Raw genomic sequence first — 20,114 nt, 5'->3', positions numbered from 1 at the left:
ATAGCCTCATTTGACTCAGAATCCCCTGCTGTGTCTCCTCCCTGAGAGCTGTCTCCAAGTGTCTGCATGACTCCATGCTTCTCCACTATTAGAGTGAGGCAGGGTGTCAGCACTACCCCCAGAGCTGGGAGCAGAAAGACAAAGACATCAGTGAACTTTCACCCAGGGACTACACTGTGGGTCCCTAGAGGTTTGGTGTCTCTCTGTCTCTCTGTGTCTTGATCTCTGTGTCTCACCCCAGGTCATTCCTCTGTCACCTGGGTCTCTGTCCACACTCCTGGTGGGGAGGGCACAAGCTAGCTTTGTCCACTCATGACCTCTGTGGCCCCATTTGTGTTGTATAATTTCCAGGTCTTGTAAATAATACACCTTCATTTTTCAAAGTTTCCTGTGTTATAGCAGAAGGGTGTCTTGCAGTCATAATAAGGACCACAAGAGCGGGTCCAACCACAACACTTGTTATGGAGAGGATGAAACCTGCACAAAACATGAACTTCTGTTCCTGAAGGGCGAACACTGGTTCCCACCATCTGCAATTATTGACTTATTTGTTCAATTCCGGGCACAGCTCAGAAACATCACATTACTGACCACTCACCCCATGGGACTCAACTCTGTCAGTGGGAATAAGGGGCTCGTGTGCAGTTTTTTTCCCCTTTTGAAAAACACCCTTCAAATTACTCAGGTCCACACCTTGCTCCCCTCCCCCTTCAGTGAGGCAGGTTCATACCTTTGTAGAGCAGAGGACGGGATGAAGTCACACTGTGCCCTCTGTCATGGACCCCAGATTCCTAAATGGGTTTCTATGCATGCACTAAGATGCTATCACTATGCTGTAGAGCTTACTGGGCTGTGACAAACCAGCCACACAGTGCAGCCACCATCACAGTGCCCTGCACAAGAGTGGAACCACCACAAATACAGTCGCTGCTTCACACATGCACCCTCCTCCTCCATCCTCACCTCCTGTCAATCCCTGGCTTCTTTACTGCCTCTCAATTCCTGCCTCATCCAAAATGTCATACAACCACAATTATAAATAATGCAGCCTTTTAGATGTTTTTCTTTTCTAAGAAATAGACCTTTAAAATTCATGCATATTTCCAGAATTGAAAGAGTATTTCCTTTACATTCTGACTGATATCCCGACATATTGGAGAACAAATTTGTTACTTAAAGCCTTGGTCATTTTATGAAAAGCTGGTATGAAAATTAGTGTGCAGATTTTGACTGCTTCGAGGTGAGATTATGAACAGTTTCCATAAACATCCACATGATGGTTTTTCCTTAGAAGGGTTTTCTTGTGTGTGTGTGTGTGTTTCCCCCCTTTGGCTTTTATAATTTTGAGTTTGGCATTTTTTTATAGATTCCATACAAACAACAAATACTAAGCAGAACCAGTCATCTGGTTAAAGCTAAACCAGTAACGATGCCAGCTGCACCGAGAGCTACAGCAGGAGAAGTGCTGAGGGACCATGCTGGCATCATGACCTGAAAGACTTCCATTTACTGAAAAATCAGAAGATGATAAATGAACGTACACTAGCTTAGAAGTAAATTGTTCCAGCTCATGAGGAAAAACTTTATATTTCCTTTGAGGCCCTTTGTCTACAAATGGGTTCCTCTGAGTGACTGTGAGGGGAGAAAGGAGAGAAGCAGCCACCATTCCCAGGAGGTGCCTCAGGATCAACCTGGGCCAGGGTGTCAATGAAAGAATAAGGAGAATCACAGAGGGAGACTAAGCAGACAGTTTCTGGGGTGTTGATTCACTTTGCAAATGGGTAAGTAGGTTTTTGTCTCACTTCCCCACAGGCCTGTGACACTGTGTGAGCACTGAGACTATTGTCCCATGCCGCACAGTAATACTCGGCCTCGTCCTCAGCCTGGAGCCCAGTGATGGTCAGGGTAGCGGTGCTGCCAGACTTGGAGCCAGAGAATCGATCTGGAACCCCTGAAGGTCGGTTGGTATTACCATAGATAACGGCTCTGGGGGCTGTTCCTGGGAGCTGTTGTTGCCAGCTTACATAATAACTTCCAATATTGTTGCTGCTTCCAGTGCAGGAGATGGTGACCCTCTGGCCCAGGGTCCCAGACACGGAGGGTGGCTGAGTCAGCACAGACTGGGCCCAGGACCCTGCAAGGGGAAGAAACACAGAGAGGGTGATGCAGACCCTCTGCAGACAAGAGGAGAAACAGGACCTCACATGTCCTCCTAGGCACCCTTCCCCTATACCCACATCTAGTCACCTGTGCAGTGAACGAGGAGTGTGAGGAGGAGAGGGGACCAGGCCATGGTGGAGGTCATCACCGATCCTGCCTTCTGTGCCCCACAGCTGAGCAGAGCCTCTTCAGTTCTCTCTCCCTCTTCATCCTGTGAGAGTGGGCGGGCCCATCTATGTAAATAAGACTCCCAGGTCTCTGAACCCTCACTGGTCCTGGGTTAAGTCCATCTGCCTGAGGATGTCATGGGTGTGGGACCAGGTGTGGGGATGTTCCAGCTGTGAGCCCAGGCACAGTCAGGGCCAGGTGGCAGGTCCCACATCTGAGCCCTGATAAATGGGACACAAGCACCCCCTGGTGTCCAGACTCAGACACATCCTTGTGTAATACGTTGACCAGAGCTCATCAGAGAGTGGCATTCCCACTACACTGACCACTGTCTACTGCATTAGAGACAGGCCAGGCCTCCCCTTATGTGTCCTCCCATCATCAGAGGACAGACTTTATACTGGACTCAGAACCTCAGAGTGAGTCTGTCCATAGCTCTTATGGATCAGAACTCAAACTGTCTCTGCACAAACTCCCCTTAGATCAGGATGAAGTTCAATGCAATGACAGGTCCACATGGACTCATGGCCCCTTGGGTGGAAGATGCTGACCCTTTTCTTTTATGTGACTCCTCCGTGGTTTCCAGCAGAAGCACTGAGGAGATGGAAAGCACTTGTCTCCAGGTTGTGTGTAGAAACCCTGACATGCATTCCTAGAGGTGATACTCACTGAACATCTTTGTCACCTGTCACCGTTTCCACCTGCTCCTAACAATAGTTCTCCAGGCGCTCTGGGCGGTGATTCCCTCCTAAGATGTGTCCTCCTGGCACAGACACGAGTGCGCAGAAGCCCTGCCACATGAGTGTGTGTGGCACTGACCTCAGAGTACAAGGGACAAACCTGTGGGAGGTCCTATAAGGGAGGAGTGACACTGCTGATGTGACAGAGATGCAGTGACACATTTTATTTATTAGTAACCACTTTGCCAGCTGTGCACTCGAAATGGATGCAGGTTAGTTTATCCAAATTTACCTCAGTCAGATTGATTTAAACTCAGGGATGATGACAATGAGATGGTACAAGTACAATGACTAGTGTACTTCTGTCAGATCTCTATCTGTCACAGAGAGAAAATGGATGGAATTTATGGTTAAAAGCATGGATGGGAAAAGGGGAAAATAATTGCCTTCTGTTTTCAGTTGAGTAGGAGCCTATAAACTTGATCCTAAAATCTGGTCCTGCAGCAAAAAAGATGATGTGGTGCCCCAGTGAATCCCCAGAAGCTGTTTCTATAAACTTCAGAGCCATCTCAGAGACCGAACTACCAAACACAGACAGAGCCTCCAGGAAGGAAAGATTTGGGATCAGACTGGACACAGGGGTGGGCATAGCTGTACTCCCTGTGCCTTGTGTTCAGCATGTTCAAGACAGAACAATTGCTCACTCAACCACCCTTGACAAATGAAGTTCTATTACCCAAGATCAACTAGACTGAAGTTTCTGTCCAAGTTCCCATATCTGAGTGAAGGAGAGCTGGAGATAAGAAGAACCATGTCCCTGATATCACAGCCCTGTGGCCCGTTGTCAGAACGGAGGATTCTCTCAGCAGAATTCCAGCCTCTTTCAAGGTGTCAGGGGGATGACTGAGGGTGTGACACCCAGCCTTGAGAAAACAGGGGATTATGTCCCATATTAACATGTGCCTTAGGCTCCAGGGGACCAACACTGAGCCTGGGGCCCTATGTTCTCCACAGGGAAGGATTTATTTAGGCAGTAAGGACTAAATTGAGAGCAGACCCTTTTACAATTTTCTGGATCAGAAGTCCAGGTCCTCTTGAGTGACAGAAACAAGATGAAGAATATGAAGGGTTCCATGCAGAATGATTTTCTGGTTATTCTTCTCCCTAGATATGGACCCTGGAGAATGGAATCTATAACACAATCATTTCCAGTTTTCCCTGAAATCCTGACATGGAGATGTAGTTCAGACCGAAAAACCAGAGGGACAGACTGAAGACTGAGTGATGCGGGAGGAGAGAGGAGAAGAGCAGGAGGGAACGTGGGGGTTTGTCAGGGAGAGTCTCTAGGATCTGGTCCAAGTTCACATGTAGCTGGTTCAGAGGGAGAAATGTGTGTCTGTGACCAGGGTTATCATCAGTGTATCAGTTGTCAATACATTAGCAGTGACACTAGGTCACACTTTATGGAATGAGATAGTGAAACTGATTGTGGATGAATGTTTCTGTATTGTGAATGTTCAGTTGTAGACGCAGTACTTATTCCTGTTCATCTTCTCCAGATTAAGTGATGATGTGTAGTTAGGCTCTGATACATCAACTGTCTGTGTCCTCCTGGGATCTCCCCATTTGTCCACTCTACATGCATTATATGACACTATCTTTCCCTGCTGAATGATAGATCATCATGCAGAAGAGACGACCCTGCTATGTCTCTTCAGGTAAGTTTCTTTACTGAAAAGAGTTTCACAAACAAGATTATTGGGTCCAGAGGTTTTTGACCAACTTCTTCATTATATGAGATACTGTGAGTAATGAAAGCTGCTCCCACTGTCAGGAATTGTAGCACAGTAATCCTCAGCCTCATCCCCAGGCTGCAGCCCAGAGATGAGCAGATGACCAAGGCATCTTTGGAGCCAGAGATGTGGCTGTGGATCTCAGAGAAATGCTGAGTTCGAGTATCACCTCAGCAGATGCTCAGGAGGGCTTCCTGGCTGCTGCTGCAACCAGGGTAAGACAGAAGTCCCCACACTGCTCATGGTGCAGGTGAATCTGGCTGATGACCCCAGGGATGCAGAGAGAGAGAAGGTGGTTGAGTCAGCATAGACTGGGACACGGAACCTGCAAACACATCTAAGGGTGATTCATCAGGGACCAGATTAAATTTATCCAAACTTCTAAGCCAGAGGGGCTGACAGGCTGATAAGTTGGTCTGTGTCCCTGAAGTCAATCCATACTTGTGCAGTGACAGATTAGGACAAAGGGTTAAAAATCCAGGCCATGACACAGGCTCCAGTCACCACAGTTGGGTCACTATCCCCCATCTCCTTTCCTCCTCCATCCTCTGTCACAGGAGGGGCTGTCCATGCACATGGGGTCCATCCAATGACTGCCTAGCCCCTCCTTGAGCTCTGGTGCTGGAGCTCAGCTCACACCACACACTGAGAATGATAGCGGTTGGCTTCAGCCTTGGGGAGATTGCTGCGATCACACACAGGTCCCTACTCAGGGGCCTCAGCAAGGCCAGAGATGTTACAGCCACTGAATCCCCATCAGGGAGCACAGGGCCCAGCCTCCAAGCACAGTTTCCCTTGGTTGAATGGTCCTCACTGAGCAGCTGTGTGAGGACCACAGAACAGGCCAAACGTGCCCCCTTTTGGGCCCAGGGCAAACAAATCATCATAGCTCAGAGGCCTGAGAGTGGAGCTGATTCTTTCCTCTCAGTGTGGGGGCAGTGAAAGGAACATGTACACAGCTGACTTTCCCCCCTTCAGGTCCCCATCCTGGCCCAGCGTCACGTGGCCTGGGTGGTTAGGGAAATGTCTGCAATGGTAACTATTTATTCGGCCCCTGCCTGGTGTTAGCTGCAGTGGTTGTCAGTGGAAGCCAGTCTGAGCCTGACAAGCTTCACCCCCTGCCTCATGGGCCTTCCACTGAAGAAGAAGCAAGAGTGGGGGAGGCAAATAGAGACCTCCCTACCTCACCATTACCACTGGATGCATAGAGACCAGAGACTGTACTGCTGCACCCATGGATCAGGGTATGGAGCCTGATGGGATCCCAGGAAAAGGGAACCGGAGAGAAGAGGGGAAAGAAGAGGGGTCAAGGACATGACTCAAAGGTCCCTTGGGTTAAATGAAGTGTCCACTTGGTGGGTGTAAACAGAGGGAGACAGAGATGAATAACATGACCCAGGGGAAGAGGAACCTTAGCAACAAAGGCATGAACATTCAGAAACAGGAGACTCAGCCAGAGAAGGGCCCAATGAGCCTAGCAAGGTGGGCTTTGGTTCATCAGGTCAATGGGCTTGCTCACTGGATCACTTGCTCATGGGATTGCCCATGATGTGTGGAGGCTCCTGGAAAGGAAGACAGGCCAGAGCTAAATGGAAAAAGGGAAGCAGGGAAAACTGAGGGGCATGTGAATGGAGGGAAAATAGTTTCCCTTTGGAGGAGATCAGATGGGAAGTTTAACATGGAGCATTCTAACGTCTAGATTGCCTCCTTTAACATTTCACATGAAGAAATCATCTGATTTTTCTCACAAGAGGAGATAAATCCAAAGTTCATTTTTTTCAAATTTTATTTTTTAATTTACTTATAAACTTTTATTATTTTCATTTATTTAACTTTTTATTAGTTTCAGAGATAGAGTTTCATGATTCATCACTTACATTCAAAACCCAGTGGTCCTTCCATCAAGTGAAAAGCTCATAATTTACTGACTTTTAAAACATGGAAGAGCTCAACTTCAACACAGAAATTATCCTTTTTTTGGAAATATCTTGGTGGAATATAATTACTGTATTTAAAAAATATTTCTGGCTCCAACAGTAAAATAAGAGTCAAATTTTGTAGCTCCATCAGTAAAATAAGAGTCAAATTTTGTGACCCATGTTGATACTCTATTTATAAGAGAGTCATGAGTGTAATAATTTGAAAATTATAATCAGTCATATTTGGAGGATATTGACTGAAATATCCCAGGTATCTTTCTACCCAGTCTACCCAGTCTAGTCACACTGTTTTGTCTGAGTCTGAAATATTTAACCTCAGGATGACTTTTCTTAGGTCCTGGAGTGATTCCTAGGAAGTAAACTTTTTTCTGAAATCCACCCCACACGTGCTTATAGTGTGGCAATAGACAGGAGGTGATTGTTTGGGATCATGATCTGAATGGTGGAAAGGGTTTGAAAATATAAGGAAGAGACTAGAACTTGGAAAAATAAGTGACACGAGACCTGAAGATATAACATAACATTAATAGAAAGGGAGCATTCTGGAAAGACACCGACAAGGAGAGCCCAAGATGGGGAAAAACCAGGAGAGCTCAATTGCAACTCTTAATATTTGACTTTGTGTCCCAGAGGGGCAAAGTCATGGTGGAATCAGTGTCAGACAGACTGAGATTTCTATCCCTGTAACCAGGACTTTATGAGGTTGGGAAACTCAGCAATGACAGAGAGGTGACCGAGGGAGTCTCGGAGCAGGTGGAGGCCTGTACAAAGTGTGTGGACAAAAGAAGTGGTTTCTGTACTTGTACCTGAGTCTGGTCCTCACCTGACAGAGGGACTGGTGGAGGAGAGGAGCCAGGTGGGTGTGTTTGGAAGTGGCCACACTGAGGTTTCTGGGAACTTAGGAGGTAATCCTATGAGCAACATTTTTCTGCTTTCTACCCCTCGTGAGACTGCCTTAACTTCAGATAGCACATTGTGCTTTGAAGTGAGGGTGTTTTGCCCTGAAATTGAATGGGTGCAGAGACAACAGACTGCTCAGGGGGACAATGTGTAGTTTTATTGGATGGGAACAGCCAGGCCTGTTTCCTCTACCCCAGATACCACAGTCCACAGCCTATATCCCAACCCGAATTTCAAAGAGGGTGAACAAAATATAATAAAAAAAATAAATAAAATCTAATTTGTCTGAAAAAAAAGAAGAAAGGTGAAAGGAAGAGAATGCAGATGGTCAGGAGCTATTTGGTGAAACTACTATGATTTTCTTCTCCTAACTGAAACCCAAGTCTCTCAGATACATGGTTAGTCAGTGAGTCCTGTCCTACAAAACATTTCCTCTGTTACCCAAACCAATCAGGCAATCCCCTCCCTAGTCACCATATTGTCAAGGAAGATGGTGGAGTGATCTGGGACAGTCATCCTGAAAGCTAGGGTTCTTGATCTGTGGGCCAGGGAGGGCCAGTTTCTCTCATCCAGAAGCTTTGTTCTGTGGTTGTTACCTGGAACTGCAGAGACAATTCTTCCCCATGTGGGAAGTCAGTTTGAGACACAATATATTTTCTTGTGTGTACTCTCTCTTCCCCTAGGTAATGTCAGCTTTCTGAGCATAGGGACCCACCCTGTATTTCCTGCACTGTGAGCTGAGCTCCTAGACCCAAGTCTGAATGTAGTGAGGATCTGGACATTTGGGTACCCTGAGGCAGGCACAGGTGGACTCTGTGGTCCTGGTGTCTGTCCTCATCCCTTGATATGAACTTAACTGTGTCTTCTCAAAATCTGATATGGAAACCCTAACTCATACTGTCAAGTTTGGAGGCAAGGCACTGAAGGATGTAATTATGGGTAAATGTGGTTATAAAGCTGCTGTCCTAATAAATGGGGCTGGTGTCTTTATAAAAAGAGGTAGAGACTCTAGATTTGAGCATGCAGAGGAAAGGCTATGTGAGGACCCAAAAGCACTTGACTATCTGCAAACCAAAGAGAGGACCTAAAAAAAAAAAACTGATAACACCTTGAATTTGGACAATCAGCCTCCAGAACTGTGAGAAAATAATGATACATTGATTTAGCCATCGAAGCTGTGGTATTACACTATGGCAGTGGTGTAATACTCAATCATTAGCATAATCTTCAGGGAGTCTGTTCCTGGAATAACCTGCCCCAGCATCCAGAAATTAAGGTTCAGTTTGCATAAAACAGAAGGTGTCTACATGGACAGGCTTCAGAAACAGAACTGAGAAGATGAGGATACATACTAAATAAAGTTCACAGGGGCAGGTTTCAGACCCCAGTTTTAGGTCAAACAAAGAGGGAAGCAGCGGTCGAGGCAGAAGGTGGTGTCTGCACAAGGAAATCCCATCACTGTGAAGAGGGCAGGTTTTTATCTCACTTCCCCACAGGTCTGGAGCACTGTGTGAGCACTGAGACTATTGTCCCATGCTGAGCAGTAATACTCAGCCTCATCCTCAGCCTGGAGTCCAGTGATGGTCAGGGTGCCCGAGGTGCCAGACCTGGAGCCAGAGAATCGATTGGGGATCCCAGAGGGTCTGCTATTATCCCAATAGATGACAGTTTTAGGGGGTGTGCCTGGGAGCTGTTGGTACCAGCTAAGAGCATTATTCCCAATGTTGGAGCTGCTTCCAGTGCAGGAGATGGTGACTGTCTGGCCCAGGGACCCAGACATGGAAGGTGGCTGAGTCAGCACAGACTGGGCCCAGGACCCTGCAAGGGGGAGAGATACAGAGAGAATGATGCTGGAGTATAGAGATAAGAGGAGGAAATGGGACAATATATGTATTCCCAGGGCCCCTTCTTCTGTCCCCACATCCAGTCACCTGTGCAGTGAGCGAGGAGGGTGAGGAGGAGAGGGCACCAGGACATAGTGGAGGTCATTGCAGATCCTGCCTTCTGTGGCCCTAGAGCTGAACAGAGCCTCCCCTAATCTTTACCCCTCTTCATTGTATGGGAGAGGGAGGGCCTATCTATGCAAATGAGATCCTCAACTTTCTGACTCCTTAGGGCCTTGGGTCAGGTTCCTCTGCCTGAAGATGTGGGCGGGATGGTCACAGATGTGAACCCTGAGTTGAAGTCACAAGCAGTGCCAGGTGGCAGGTCCCAGTGCTGATCACTCACTGTGAACCCTCAGAAATGGGCCCTGAGCGTCCCCTGGTGTCCAGCCTCGGACACACCATTGTATGACAGGGGACCAGAGCCCATCAAACATAGCTTCTGCCTCCTCACCCCTGTGCCCACTGTCCCCTGCATTAGGGCCAGCCCAGCTGTTCCCTATGTCACCTCCTATCACCTCAGGGAAGACTGCATGCTCTACTCAGACTCTTCAGGATGAGTTTGTCTATGGCCCTCTTGGTTGGGTCAGAGCTGAGGTGGTGTCTCTACACAGATTCCTTTTAGGTCAGAATTAAGTGAAGAGCACTGACTTGCCCCCATAAAGGCATGTCCCTATCCATGGAGGAAAAACTTTTTTATCCTCTTATGTGATTTCTCACTTGTTAAAATTAGCAGTGTATCTCCAACATAACAAAATATTTCTTCAAAACCTATTCCGTGGTGAAGTGCACATACTTTGACTTTTTTGCCTGCTTTTTAAGCATCACCATTTTATTGGTATCTTCACTAATATATGAGTTCAATATTTCACACTTGCCCATTGTCTATTTGTATGAGACTCAGATATATGGCTCTTTGAGTCAGGCTAACTCTCATTCCTACTCCCAGGACATAGAAGAAGGTGAGTATGAGAGCACCTCCTGTGAGGTATAGATGCTCATCAATGACTCTGAGGTGACCTGGAAGATCACTTACTGGAATGGCAGAAGAAGGGGACCCTTCATGGAGTATATGTTAAGAGTGATCTGTGCTGGACCTCTGAGACTGGTCCTCATCTGATAGGGGGATAGATGTAAGAGAAAACCACAGGTGCTCATGAGATGTCTTATGTTTTGAAAGAGATTAGAAATGTCTGGGTGTAGGAAATACCACTTTATGAGAAAGCAACCCATGGTCCCTGTCCCCTGGCTAGTTCTCAGTGCACATTGCTAACATGAACTAGTGATGAGGGTGGAGGTCAGCGTTGGTGGAGTGATGAGTGATGTCTATGGTAAGGACCTTTCCCTCTCCTATCTGGGCCCACGTCTCCAAGCCACGTCAACACGGGATTGACCCCAGCTCCAACTCCAGGGATGAGCTTTGTGTTTCACCCAAGAAATCAGACAATTACCTTTCTGATATCACCATGGGGATATCAAAGAAGTTGGTGTGTATTTTCTGCCAGAGTCCTCCAGAAGGCTGGGATTCCTACATAATGAGTCCAGGAAGACAGCTCTCTCATTCTGGAGATCTTGTAAGGATGTGTTATGTGGGAATAATGAGGCTTTTTATCCCGATGTGGAAATCAGCATGAGGAAAAGAGGGTCATGAGAAAGGAAATCTTGGATAACTATCTGAACGAGCCCAGCAAGATGCCCCCCACCCCCGCCGCCTTGTAATCTGGAGAGGAATGACCCGTGGTAACACTGAGGCTGTTGATACTTTGCACATAGGGGTGAGCTTGGGGACTCATCTCTACACCCTTACCCACAATGCTTCTCCCCAAGGGCTCACTCATATTCCATCCAGTTCCTAAATGTAGCCTTAAAATCAGACTCCGTTCTTCAGTATCTCCTTCCTCCCCAAACTTGCAGAGTCAGCCCAATCTCCTCCAGCAGCTGCATCTGTTCCCATGGATCTCCTTCTACCCTCTTCCTCATTCATGTTCAGTGAAGCATCTGGAGTATTCTTCACAGTATTCATCTGAGTCTTCTTGTCAAATCCTCAAGTGGCTCCTGTACCCACTCTGGCATCAAGGAATTTCTGTCAGTGTGAGACAGTATCACAAAGTGTAGCTGGACTAGATTTGGGGTATATATTGAGAGGATGAGGACAGTTTGTAGATGAGGTGTAGTTAGGTGCAGTACCTAACTGGAGAGTGAAGGACACACAGGAAGTGGAGGGAGACTGAATCTTGAGTCCTCATTCATCTGGAATATTGTGGCCACAGTGTCCCATGCTTGCACTCAGAGGTCAGCTTCATCTCAGGACAGGAAGTAAGAGACCTTCTGGATTCATTCCTTTATAGACCTGAAGCCAGAGATTCTAACTGGGAGGAAAATGAAACAAAAACTCCCAGGTCCAGATCACATTTCTTATATGTGTTTAGGGCTTCAATCTGGATGCTTTTGTTGCCAGGCCATAATATTCATCCGTGTACTGCTGCTTCTTCTGCTGTAGATGATAAATTTCTGGAGCTCAGACCCTCAAATTATGGATGGATGTGTCTGCAGAGCCTGGAAGCCAGAACCCAGTCTGATATAAAATATGAGAATGGTGCTGGGTGGCCCGGTTGGTTGAGTGTCTAGTATTCGATTTTAGCTCAGTTCATGATCTCAGGGTCATGAGAGTCTGCTGGTATTCTCTCTCTCCCTCTGTCCCTCCCCTCACAGTATCACTTTCTGTAAACAAACAAACAAATAAATAAGTACAAATATATCTTTAAAAAGAAAAACTATATGGAGAGGGGAGATTTGGGGACTCTGTTCACTTTATCCAAAGCCTATATCACTTGAGGATTCAGAGAACAAAACTTGGGACTGCCAACAAGGTTGCAGAAAGGTTTGAACTACTGAGTATGAGACGACTTAAATCTGAGTATAAACAGAGTAATCTCCAGCTGTACCTGCACTCACTGTATGTATGGATGTGGGGATGGGACTCATAGAAGCCCAGATATAAACTAATTTTTCATTTCCTCTTTTGATTAGATGAGGAAGCACTGACAAAAAAAGGAGAAATAACCTAACATTGTCTGCATATAGAGATGAAATTGGCTGTTGTGCTCATGAAGCTTGAATCTCACTCCTCCCCATGCCTGAGGCACAGGAAGAATACTGGGACCTTTTCATTGTGCTGGTTGGTGGTGTTCAGCTTCATCCTTAAGATGCAATAAAGAGTGATATGGAAACAATAAAGAGAACCACTATCCCAAGAGTATGTGGTGGTTGTTATGGGTCCAAAGTTTTGAGGACATATCTCAAGTGTTGAGGAGTGAAAATTTCACCTTTGAGCCACACGGTGGTTGCTTCTTCCAGGGCAGTAGAAAATGACTTCCTGTCCTGGGACCCCAGTCCCTGAGGGAGGCTGAGTCAGCAGGGTGAGGTGCTGTGATCCAGGAGCAGGGTCCACACAGTGGAGGGAATGAGACACACCTGGGGAGGGATGCCTCCATGTGCATGAGCATCAGGATCCCTTACCTGTGTTGTGTTACATACAGTGAGGAGGGGAATCCAGAATGTGGTGTAGACAATCCACACTCTTGTTCCTTAGGTCCCACAACTAAGGCAGAGTTGTTTCAGTCTATTTCTCTACTCCATATCTATATCATAAGCTCCAACTTTCTGGCCCTTTCCTGGGTCCTTTTCTCTGAAATAATCTGTGATAAGTGTTGGGGAACAGGGGAATCTGAATCCTGAGTTCAACAGAAGTCATAAGAATGTGAGTCTTGAGGAAGCCTATGTCAGGGAACACAGGATTTCCCCAATAAGCATACTTCCCACTACGTACCCACACACAATTCCAGGCAAATGACACCCCATATGTTGTAGGGATACAACCTCATTCTTTTTTAACATAGCCCAAGGTATTTGTTGGAGGTGATCTATTCTATGATCAGTTTCTTCAGACAGTCTTCTCAGGAATTATGGGTGCAGGTTCGATTTGGATCACTTGGAAGTAGAGTCAGAGCTTCTGAATCAGATCGTGCCTTTCTTAGTAAAGTGCCTTTTTAAAAAAAACTTTATTTATTTGACAGACAGAGATCACAAGTAGGCAGAGAGGAAGGTAGAGAGAGAGGGGAAAGCAGTCTCCCTGCTGAGCAGAGAGCCCTATGCAGGGTTCAATCCCAGGACTCTAGGATCATGACCTGAGCGGATGGCAGAGGCTTTAACCCACTGAGACACCCAGGCGCCCCTGTAAAGTGCCCTTTTGGTTGCAATTCTCCAACAGGTCTCAAGTCACAGTGTCCTTCAACAAGTTGAAGTGATGAACAGAACTATCAACACAGATGCATATTGTGGGTGTCTGCACAGGCTCAGTGCCCAGGGACCCCACTCCCAGGCCTTCTGCACCCACACTCTGTGAATCAGCCCTCAAGACAGCAGGTCCACTACCCATCTATGTCATAGGCAGAAGCGGTGTGCCCATGCCACACCTAGATTCTCTTCCTCTGACTTCAAACCACTTCCTGAGCTTCCTTCTCCTCAGCCACAGGCAGGTCCTGTGGACAGAGTGCAGGATTCTCCCTGAGCTGAAATCCAGTCACAGAATTTTTTAGTGTTTCTATTTTTTTTCTGAACTTCCCCACCATTTCAAGTGCATTTACTAGAAGTTTTTGCAACAAAGGTATCAGTCAGTTCTGGGAGAATTGTTATCTCCACCACATTGAATATTTGACCCACTCGAAAGATGTATTTGTAGTTTACTTATATCTTTAATGTTTCTTATTATTTTCTTTTTAGTTTTTAGTCCATAAAATTTTCAAATTCTCTCAGATTTATCCTTATGTGTTTCATATTTTTAACACTATTGTAAATAGCATTACTTCTAATTTTCATATTTGGTGGTTGATCCTAGAATAGAAAACACAATTCCAACCTGCAAGAGGGGCCTGACTCCCAACCTCAAGTTGAAACACTCAGACCAGAAGCACCAATGAGTCATTCTGCACTCTCCTGAGGGCATGGTCTGAATCAATTTTTTTATCCTCATTCAAATTCTTCACTAAGAGCCGTTTATCTCTGAGTATGAAATTTATCCAGTGCAACATTAACAGAGTGAGACTACACTAGCGATGGATTTCTCTAAATCTTAACGGAACACAAGCATGTGATACTGTCAGATGAGTGGTCTGAGGAAAATCAGGTACTGACAGATACTGACAGAAGAAATACCAATGGAAGTGACCCCCGACCCAGACTTGGTCAGAGTCACTGCTGTGGGTGGTGCACCAGGTACACTAGCACACCTTCCCTTGTGAACACTCAGTGTGGGACCCTAGAAAGTTGGTCTCTCTGTCTCTCGCTGCGTCTCACATCCCCAGCTCCTTATTCTGTCAGCTGAGTCTCTTTCCACATTCCTGGTGGGAGGGCTCAGGCTGGCTTTTCCTCTGCCTATGATGTCCATCTGTGGCCCAAGGTCTGCTGTGTAATTTCCAGGTCTTGTAAGTAATAGATCTTTATTGTTCAAAATTTCTTGATGGTTGTAGCTGAAGTGTGACTTACAACCATAAAGAAAACCACAAGCATGAATCTGACCATGTCATTGGCTATGGAGAAGGTGAGACCCACACAAAACTTGAACTTCCCTTCCTGGACGGAGAACACTGGCTTTCACCATCTCTGACCATTGACATCATTGTTCAATTGCAAGCAAAAATCAGAAACATCACAATTATTGATCACTTACTCCATGGGACACAACTGCCTCACGTGGAGTAAGAGGCTCTTATACAATCAGTTTTCTCTTTGGACCTCCTTTCCAAAGTCCCTCAGGTCAGGACCTTTCTGTCCCACCCCTTCTGTGAGGCTGGTTCACAAATTTGTAGCAGCAGATGGTATAATGTCACACTATGCACTCCATCATGGACAACCCATCTCCTAAATGACTTTTATGCATGCACTAAGGTACTGTTACTCTGCCCTAGATTTTAGTGAGCTGTGACAATGCAGCAGTGTAGTGTGACCATCATCACAGTGTCACGTACAAGAGTGACACCACCATAAATACAATTACTGTGCTTCACACATTCACCCTCTTCCTCCACCTTCCTCTACCTCCTGTCAATCATTAACCTTTCTAACACTTCTGGATTCCTGCTCTTCCAAAATGTAATATAATAACAATGATAAGAATGAACCTTTTATATGTTCTTCTTCCCTGAGAAATATGTATTTAAAATCCATGTATATTTTTTTAACTCGAAAGTTACTTAATTTTAAATTTTGATTAAGATCCCAGTGAATGAATATGCAACATAATTAGAGGATATATTTGTTACCTCAAGGCTTAGTCATTATATAAAAACTGGTATAAAATCAGCATGCAGATTTCTGGTTGCTTTCATGTTTTGTGTTATGAATAGGTTCTGTAAACATTCAACTGCAGGTATTTCTCTAGAATGTTATCATTTTGTTTTGTTTTGTTTTCTTAGTTTGTTTTCTTTGTTTACATTTTAACATTTTTACTTTGGAATCATTTTAAGTATTTCCTGCAAACACCAGAAAATGAACAAACTGGTCCTCTGGTTATAGCTAAAGTAATCTTGGTTCCAGAGGCAAACAGAGCTGACATACCCACCAAGCCAGGCAAGGATGGTGCTGAGGCCCACAGAGACTCAGAGCCCACAGAAAGTTTCATTTTTTGAGAAATCAGAAGAAAATTATTGAATGCACGTGAGCTGAGAAGGAAACTGTCCCAGTTCCTGAGGACAGGGAATTTCTATTTCCTTTGAGACTCTTTGTGTAGGAATGGGCTGGCCTGAGTGACTCTGAGGATAGAAGAAGAGAAAGAACCTCACCCCAGACAGTGTCCCTTGATGGAAACAGGACAAGAGTGTAAGAAAAAGAATAAGAAAAATCAAAGCCAGAGCTGAGTAGCCAGGTGCTGTGTGGTTCATGCTTTTGGCAGAGGAGTAACTAGGAATATGACTCAGTTTCCCATGGGCGTGAGAATCGTGTTAGCACTGAGAACCCTGACCCACATCGAATTGTAAAAATCAGCCTTGAGTTCATTGATGATGAGGAAGCCCAGCCTGCCAGACTTGGAGGCAGAGAATGGATCTCTGTCCCCCGAGAGTGAATGGTAATAGTAATTACCATAGATGAGGTGTTTGGGGTCATTCCTGGGAGCAGTTTGTAGCAGTTCACAGGAAACCATACCTGATTTGGAGATGATACTAGGGCAGGAGATGGTGAGCTTCCGATGCAGGGTCTCACATACTGAGGACTGCTGAGTCAGCACAGACTAGGATCAGGACCCTGGAAAAAGGATACATGTGCCTCTACTTAATTTTCTCACTGAAAATAAGCCACATTCTCTGTGCCCAGGGGTTTTGTCTCATTGCCTCATTGTCTGAGACACTGTGAGTGAGTATAAGTGTACCCAGTCCAGTGACCTAGAGCACAGTAATAGTCAGCCTCGTCCTCAGATTGCAGCCCAGAGATGAGCAGAATTCCTGTATTAGTGGAGGAACACATGGATCCAGACTCAAATGCGGACCCAGATCCCCCCGGAGGAAGATGAGAACAGAGGAAAGAGGGAAAAGTCACAAGTCCTCAGAGGGGACACAAGAGGTGAATGACTATACCTTAGGCTGTGGGAGAGGGAGGAGAGAGTGTCAGGTGGTTGGAGGGCGATACCCACAGAGATGGGGATGCCCTAACTTACATGGGTGAGATCAGGCGAGAGAGCAGGTGGGGGGCAGGTGATGTGTGTGTTGTCCTGTGTCACATGGTGATCATGGTGTGAAAGTGTGGAAAATTTATAATAATTCAGAGACAAGAAGGGCTGCAGTGACTGATACTCCAGGCTCTGAGGACTGCACTGTGGCCCCTTACCTGACTGTAAAGAGGGGTGGCTCTCCCACAGACCCTTCCCTCTCAGGCAGGTGGCTTGAGGCAGAGGCACCGGTCTCTGTGCCTGCAGAGATCTGCATGGGACAAAGCCTCGAATGCCCAGAGACACCTCAGCTTCACATAATTTGGAGTCCACGTGGAAGAGGAGGCAGATGCAGGATAGCACAGCCTTTGTCCTGAGGATGGCAGACAGTAGCAAAAGTCAGTTGTAGTGCCCCTGGAGGTGAAGGTCTCAGTTCTCCCTCCCAGGAAACCCTATAGGTAGGACCCTAGGTAACTGACAGCCCCACTGCTCCTTTGTTGGTTGCAGGCAAAAGTGAGCTTAGGGATCACTGAGTCTGGCTTTCCCTGGGGGAAGAAGTCTCCACAAATGCCCCTCAGGTGCCAGGACCTTCCACATTCCTGTTGACGTGAACAGACCTGTGGTCCCAGACTCTTCCTACCCGAGCCACACTTCCATGTTTCCTTCCAGGGATCAGACCTATAGCTACAGGATCTCCCTCCAACTCCAGCTCCTTCCCCAGTGATCCTTCACCAGCAGTCCCCTCTGAGGATCACATCATTTTCTCGTCCCTTTTTGTCGTCTGATTATGACACATGTCAAACTCTGTTCTCCGAGGCTTCTCTGTGCATGAGCAGTGAGAAAGGAGCATGATGAGGACAGATGTCCAGGCCTTGGCGACAGAGGTGTCTGAGTGCCGAGCTAGGGGTGAGTGGCAGGCCTCTTTTGTCTTCTCCAGTGACCAAAAGGGGAGGACTACTTACATGAAATTTTTGCTCCTGGAGAATCTGTTCTATCCTTGGTTCTTAGATTAGAGCCTGAGGATGAGCCTCAGAGTTTCTCCCCTGGAAGGCACCAGGCAGGAAGCAGCGGCTGGGATCTGGGACAATGGACCAATGAGCATGACCCTCTGCCCAGCCAAATGGGCTCCATTGGCTAAGCCAACAGCAGTACACACAGATGCTAATTCCTCAGCCTGGTGACTTTGCGGGATTACAGAACAGGGATCCCTCACTGAGCAGATACTGGGAAAGGCACTCAGCGCCCCCTTCTGTCAACTGGCCAAACCTTGGCTCTGGCTGGAAATGATGTTGGGGCAGGACTAACATTTAGCTCACTGTCAGTCCACAAAGAATGGCTTATATGGCCTTGCTGTGACCCGACTTTCTCATGTAGATGGATTTTCTAATTTCTCAAAGAGCACATGCTTTCCAAATTAAGAAAAAAATAATGGCAATTTTACAAATATGGCACATATTTGATACTAACTTTTCAAGAAGTTTTTAAATTACACTGTTAATAAAGTAAACACTGCCATAGTTAATTAAGCGATGACCCAAATTAGAAGAAATAAAAATTGTGGGGCATTGACATCAGAAGAGAATGAACTCTCTCAGATAGCATTTAAAATGAACTGTTCCAAATGTTTCTTCTCCTTCATCATCTTCACAGTGCACTGACTAGAAGCATCTGCTGTGTGGAACAGAACAGCACATGGGCTATGGATCCACCTCATGTCTATCCAGATGAAGACATGTTCCATATGATTTGGTCTCTATCATCAAATTACTGAATGAGGACATGATACTTAATGTCATTTGAATAAGAAGTATCTCACAAGGAGCAGTGAGCTCACTAAATTTCACTGTTTGTGGATATATTTTTGATGTGAGCCCCCTCCCCATAGCTATAATCAGAGAAGGAGGGCTGAAGCCTGGGATTTGGGGGTCACACTGGAGAGATGGACACACCCTGGTAAAGCTGAGAATTGGTCATATGACCAGGAATCACTGGAGAGGAGAATGGGGCCAGGGAGCCACCCATGAGAAGGTTATGGTTGCACTTCCCCACTGATTTAAATCACTGTGTAAGTATAACCACCAAAACACAGAACACAATAATAGTCAGCATCATCCTCAGGCTAGGCCCCTGTGATGGTGAGGGTGGCTTTGTTCCCAGAGATGGATCCAGAGAAGCAGTCAGGGACCCCTGAGGGGCAGCTGACTGTGCTGTAGATAATCGTGTGAGGAGGCTCCTGGGGTCTTCTGGTACCAGCTCGGGTAGTGATCCATAAAGACTAAACCAGAACTATGGGCACAGATCAGTGTGACTGTCCCTCCCGGAAAAATGGTTAGTGATGGCTCCTGGGTCACCACATTCTGAGAATCACTCCTAAAACAAAGAGGAGAGACAAGTTTTATTATTGGAGACAAGGGTCACCCCAAGACCTTGATTTTAGGTACCCTTCAAGGATGAAGAGTACCCTCCCCTGATCTGAGCCATAGTGAGGAGCCCAAGAAGAAGTACTATCCAGGCCATGGAGGGGACTGTCACAGGATGCAGCCTTCTCAGGCTCCTGGGCTAGAGTATGGTGTCCCTGGGCATTTTCATGCCTCTCTAACCCATTAAGAAGAGAAGATGCTTCATACAAATCAACTTCCCCTCTCTTCCTTCCCCAGGGTCACCCTGCTGTCCCCTGCAGGAGAATTTGAAAGAAGCATCAGCTGGGAACTCACACAAATCAATGATTGCAGGATTACTGGAATACTCGGTAACAGTGATAACATCATTTGCCTAGTCAGCTCCTTAAACATCCCGGATGACTTCAGCCAAGTCTCTTCTCTGGAAAGGCTAAGACTGAGGACATGGGTGTACTTTCTGAATCTTATCCCTGCTTCTAGTTCATTCTGAAT

General features: G+C 46.2%; 2 gene segments (V, D, J or C); both read right to left on the bottom strand.

Annotated features, from left to right (window-relative positions):
• Positions 1–1,766: 1,766 nt before the first annotated feature.
• Positions 1,767–2,371, bottom strand: LOC123953861. The segment is given in 2 exon segments: positions 1,767–2,134; positions 2,248–2,371. Coding segments are annotated over 2 exon segments (426 nt in total).
• Positions 2,372–9,118: 6,747 nt separating this feature from the next.
• On the bottom strand, positions 9,119–9,716 carry LOC123953860. The segment is given in 2 exon segments: positions 9,119–9,459; positions 9,573–9,716. Coding segments are annotated over 2 exon segments (399 nt in total).
• Between the last annotated feature and the right edge of the window lie 10,398 nt (positions 9,717–20,114).

Source organism: Meles meles, chromosome 12 (genome assembly GCF_922984935.1).
Source record: "Meles meles chromosome 12, mMelMel3.1 paternal haplotype, whole genome shotgun sequence".
In the NCBI taxonomy this organism is placed as follows: domain Eukaryota; kingdom Metazoa; phylum Chordata; class Mammalia; order Carnivora; family Mustelidae; genus Meles; species Meles meles.
The sequence above is the reverse complement of the archived record's forward strand: the minus strand, read 5'-3'. Positions and strand labels throughout refer to the sequence as shown.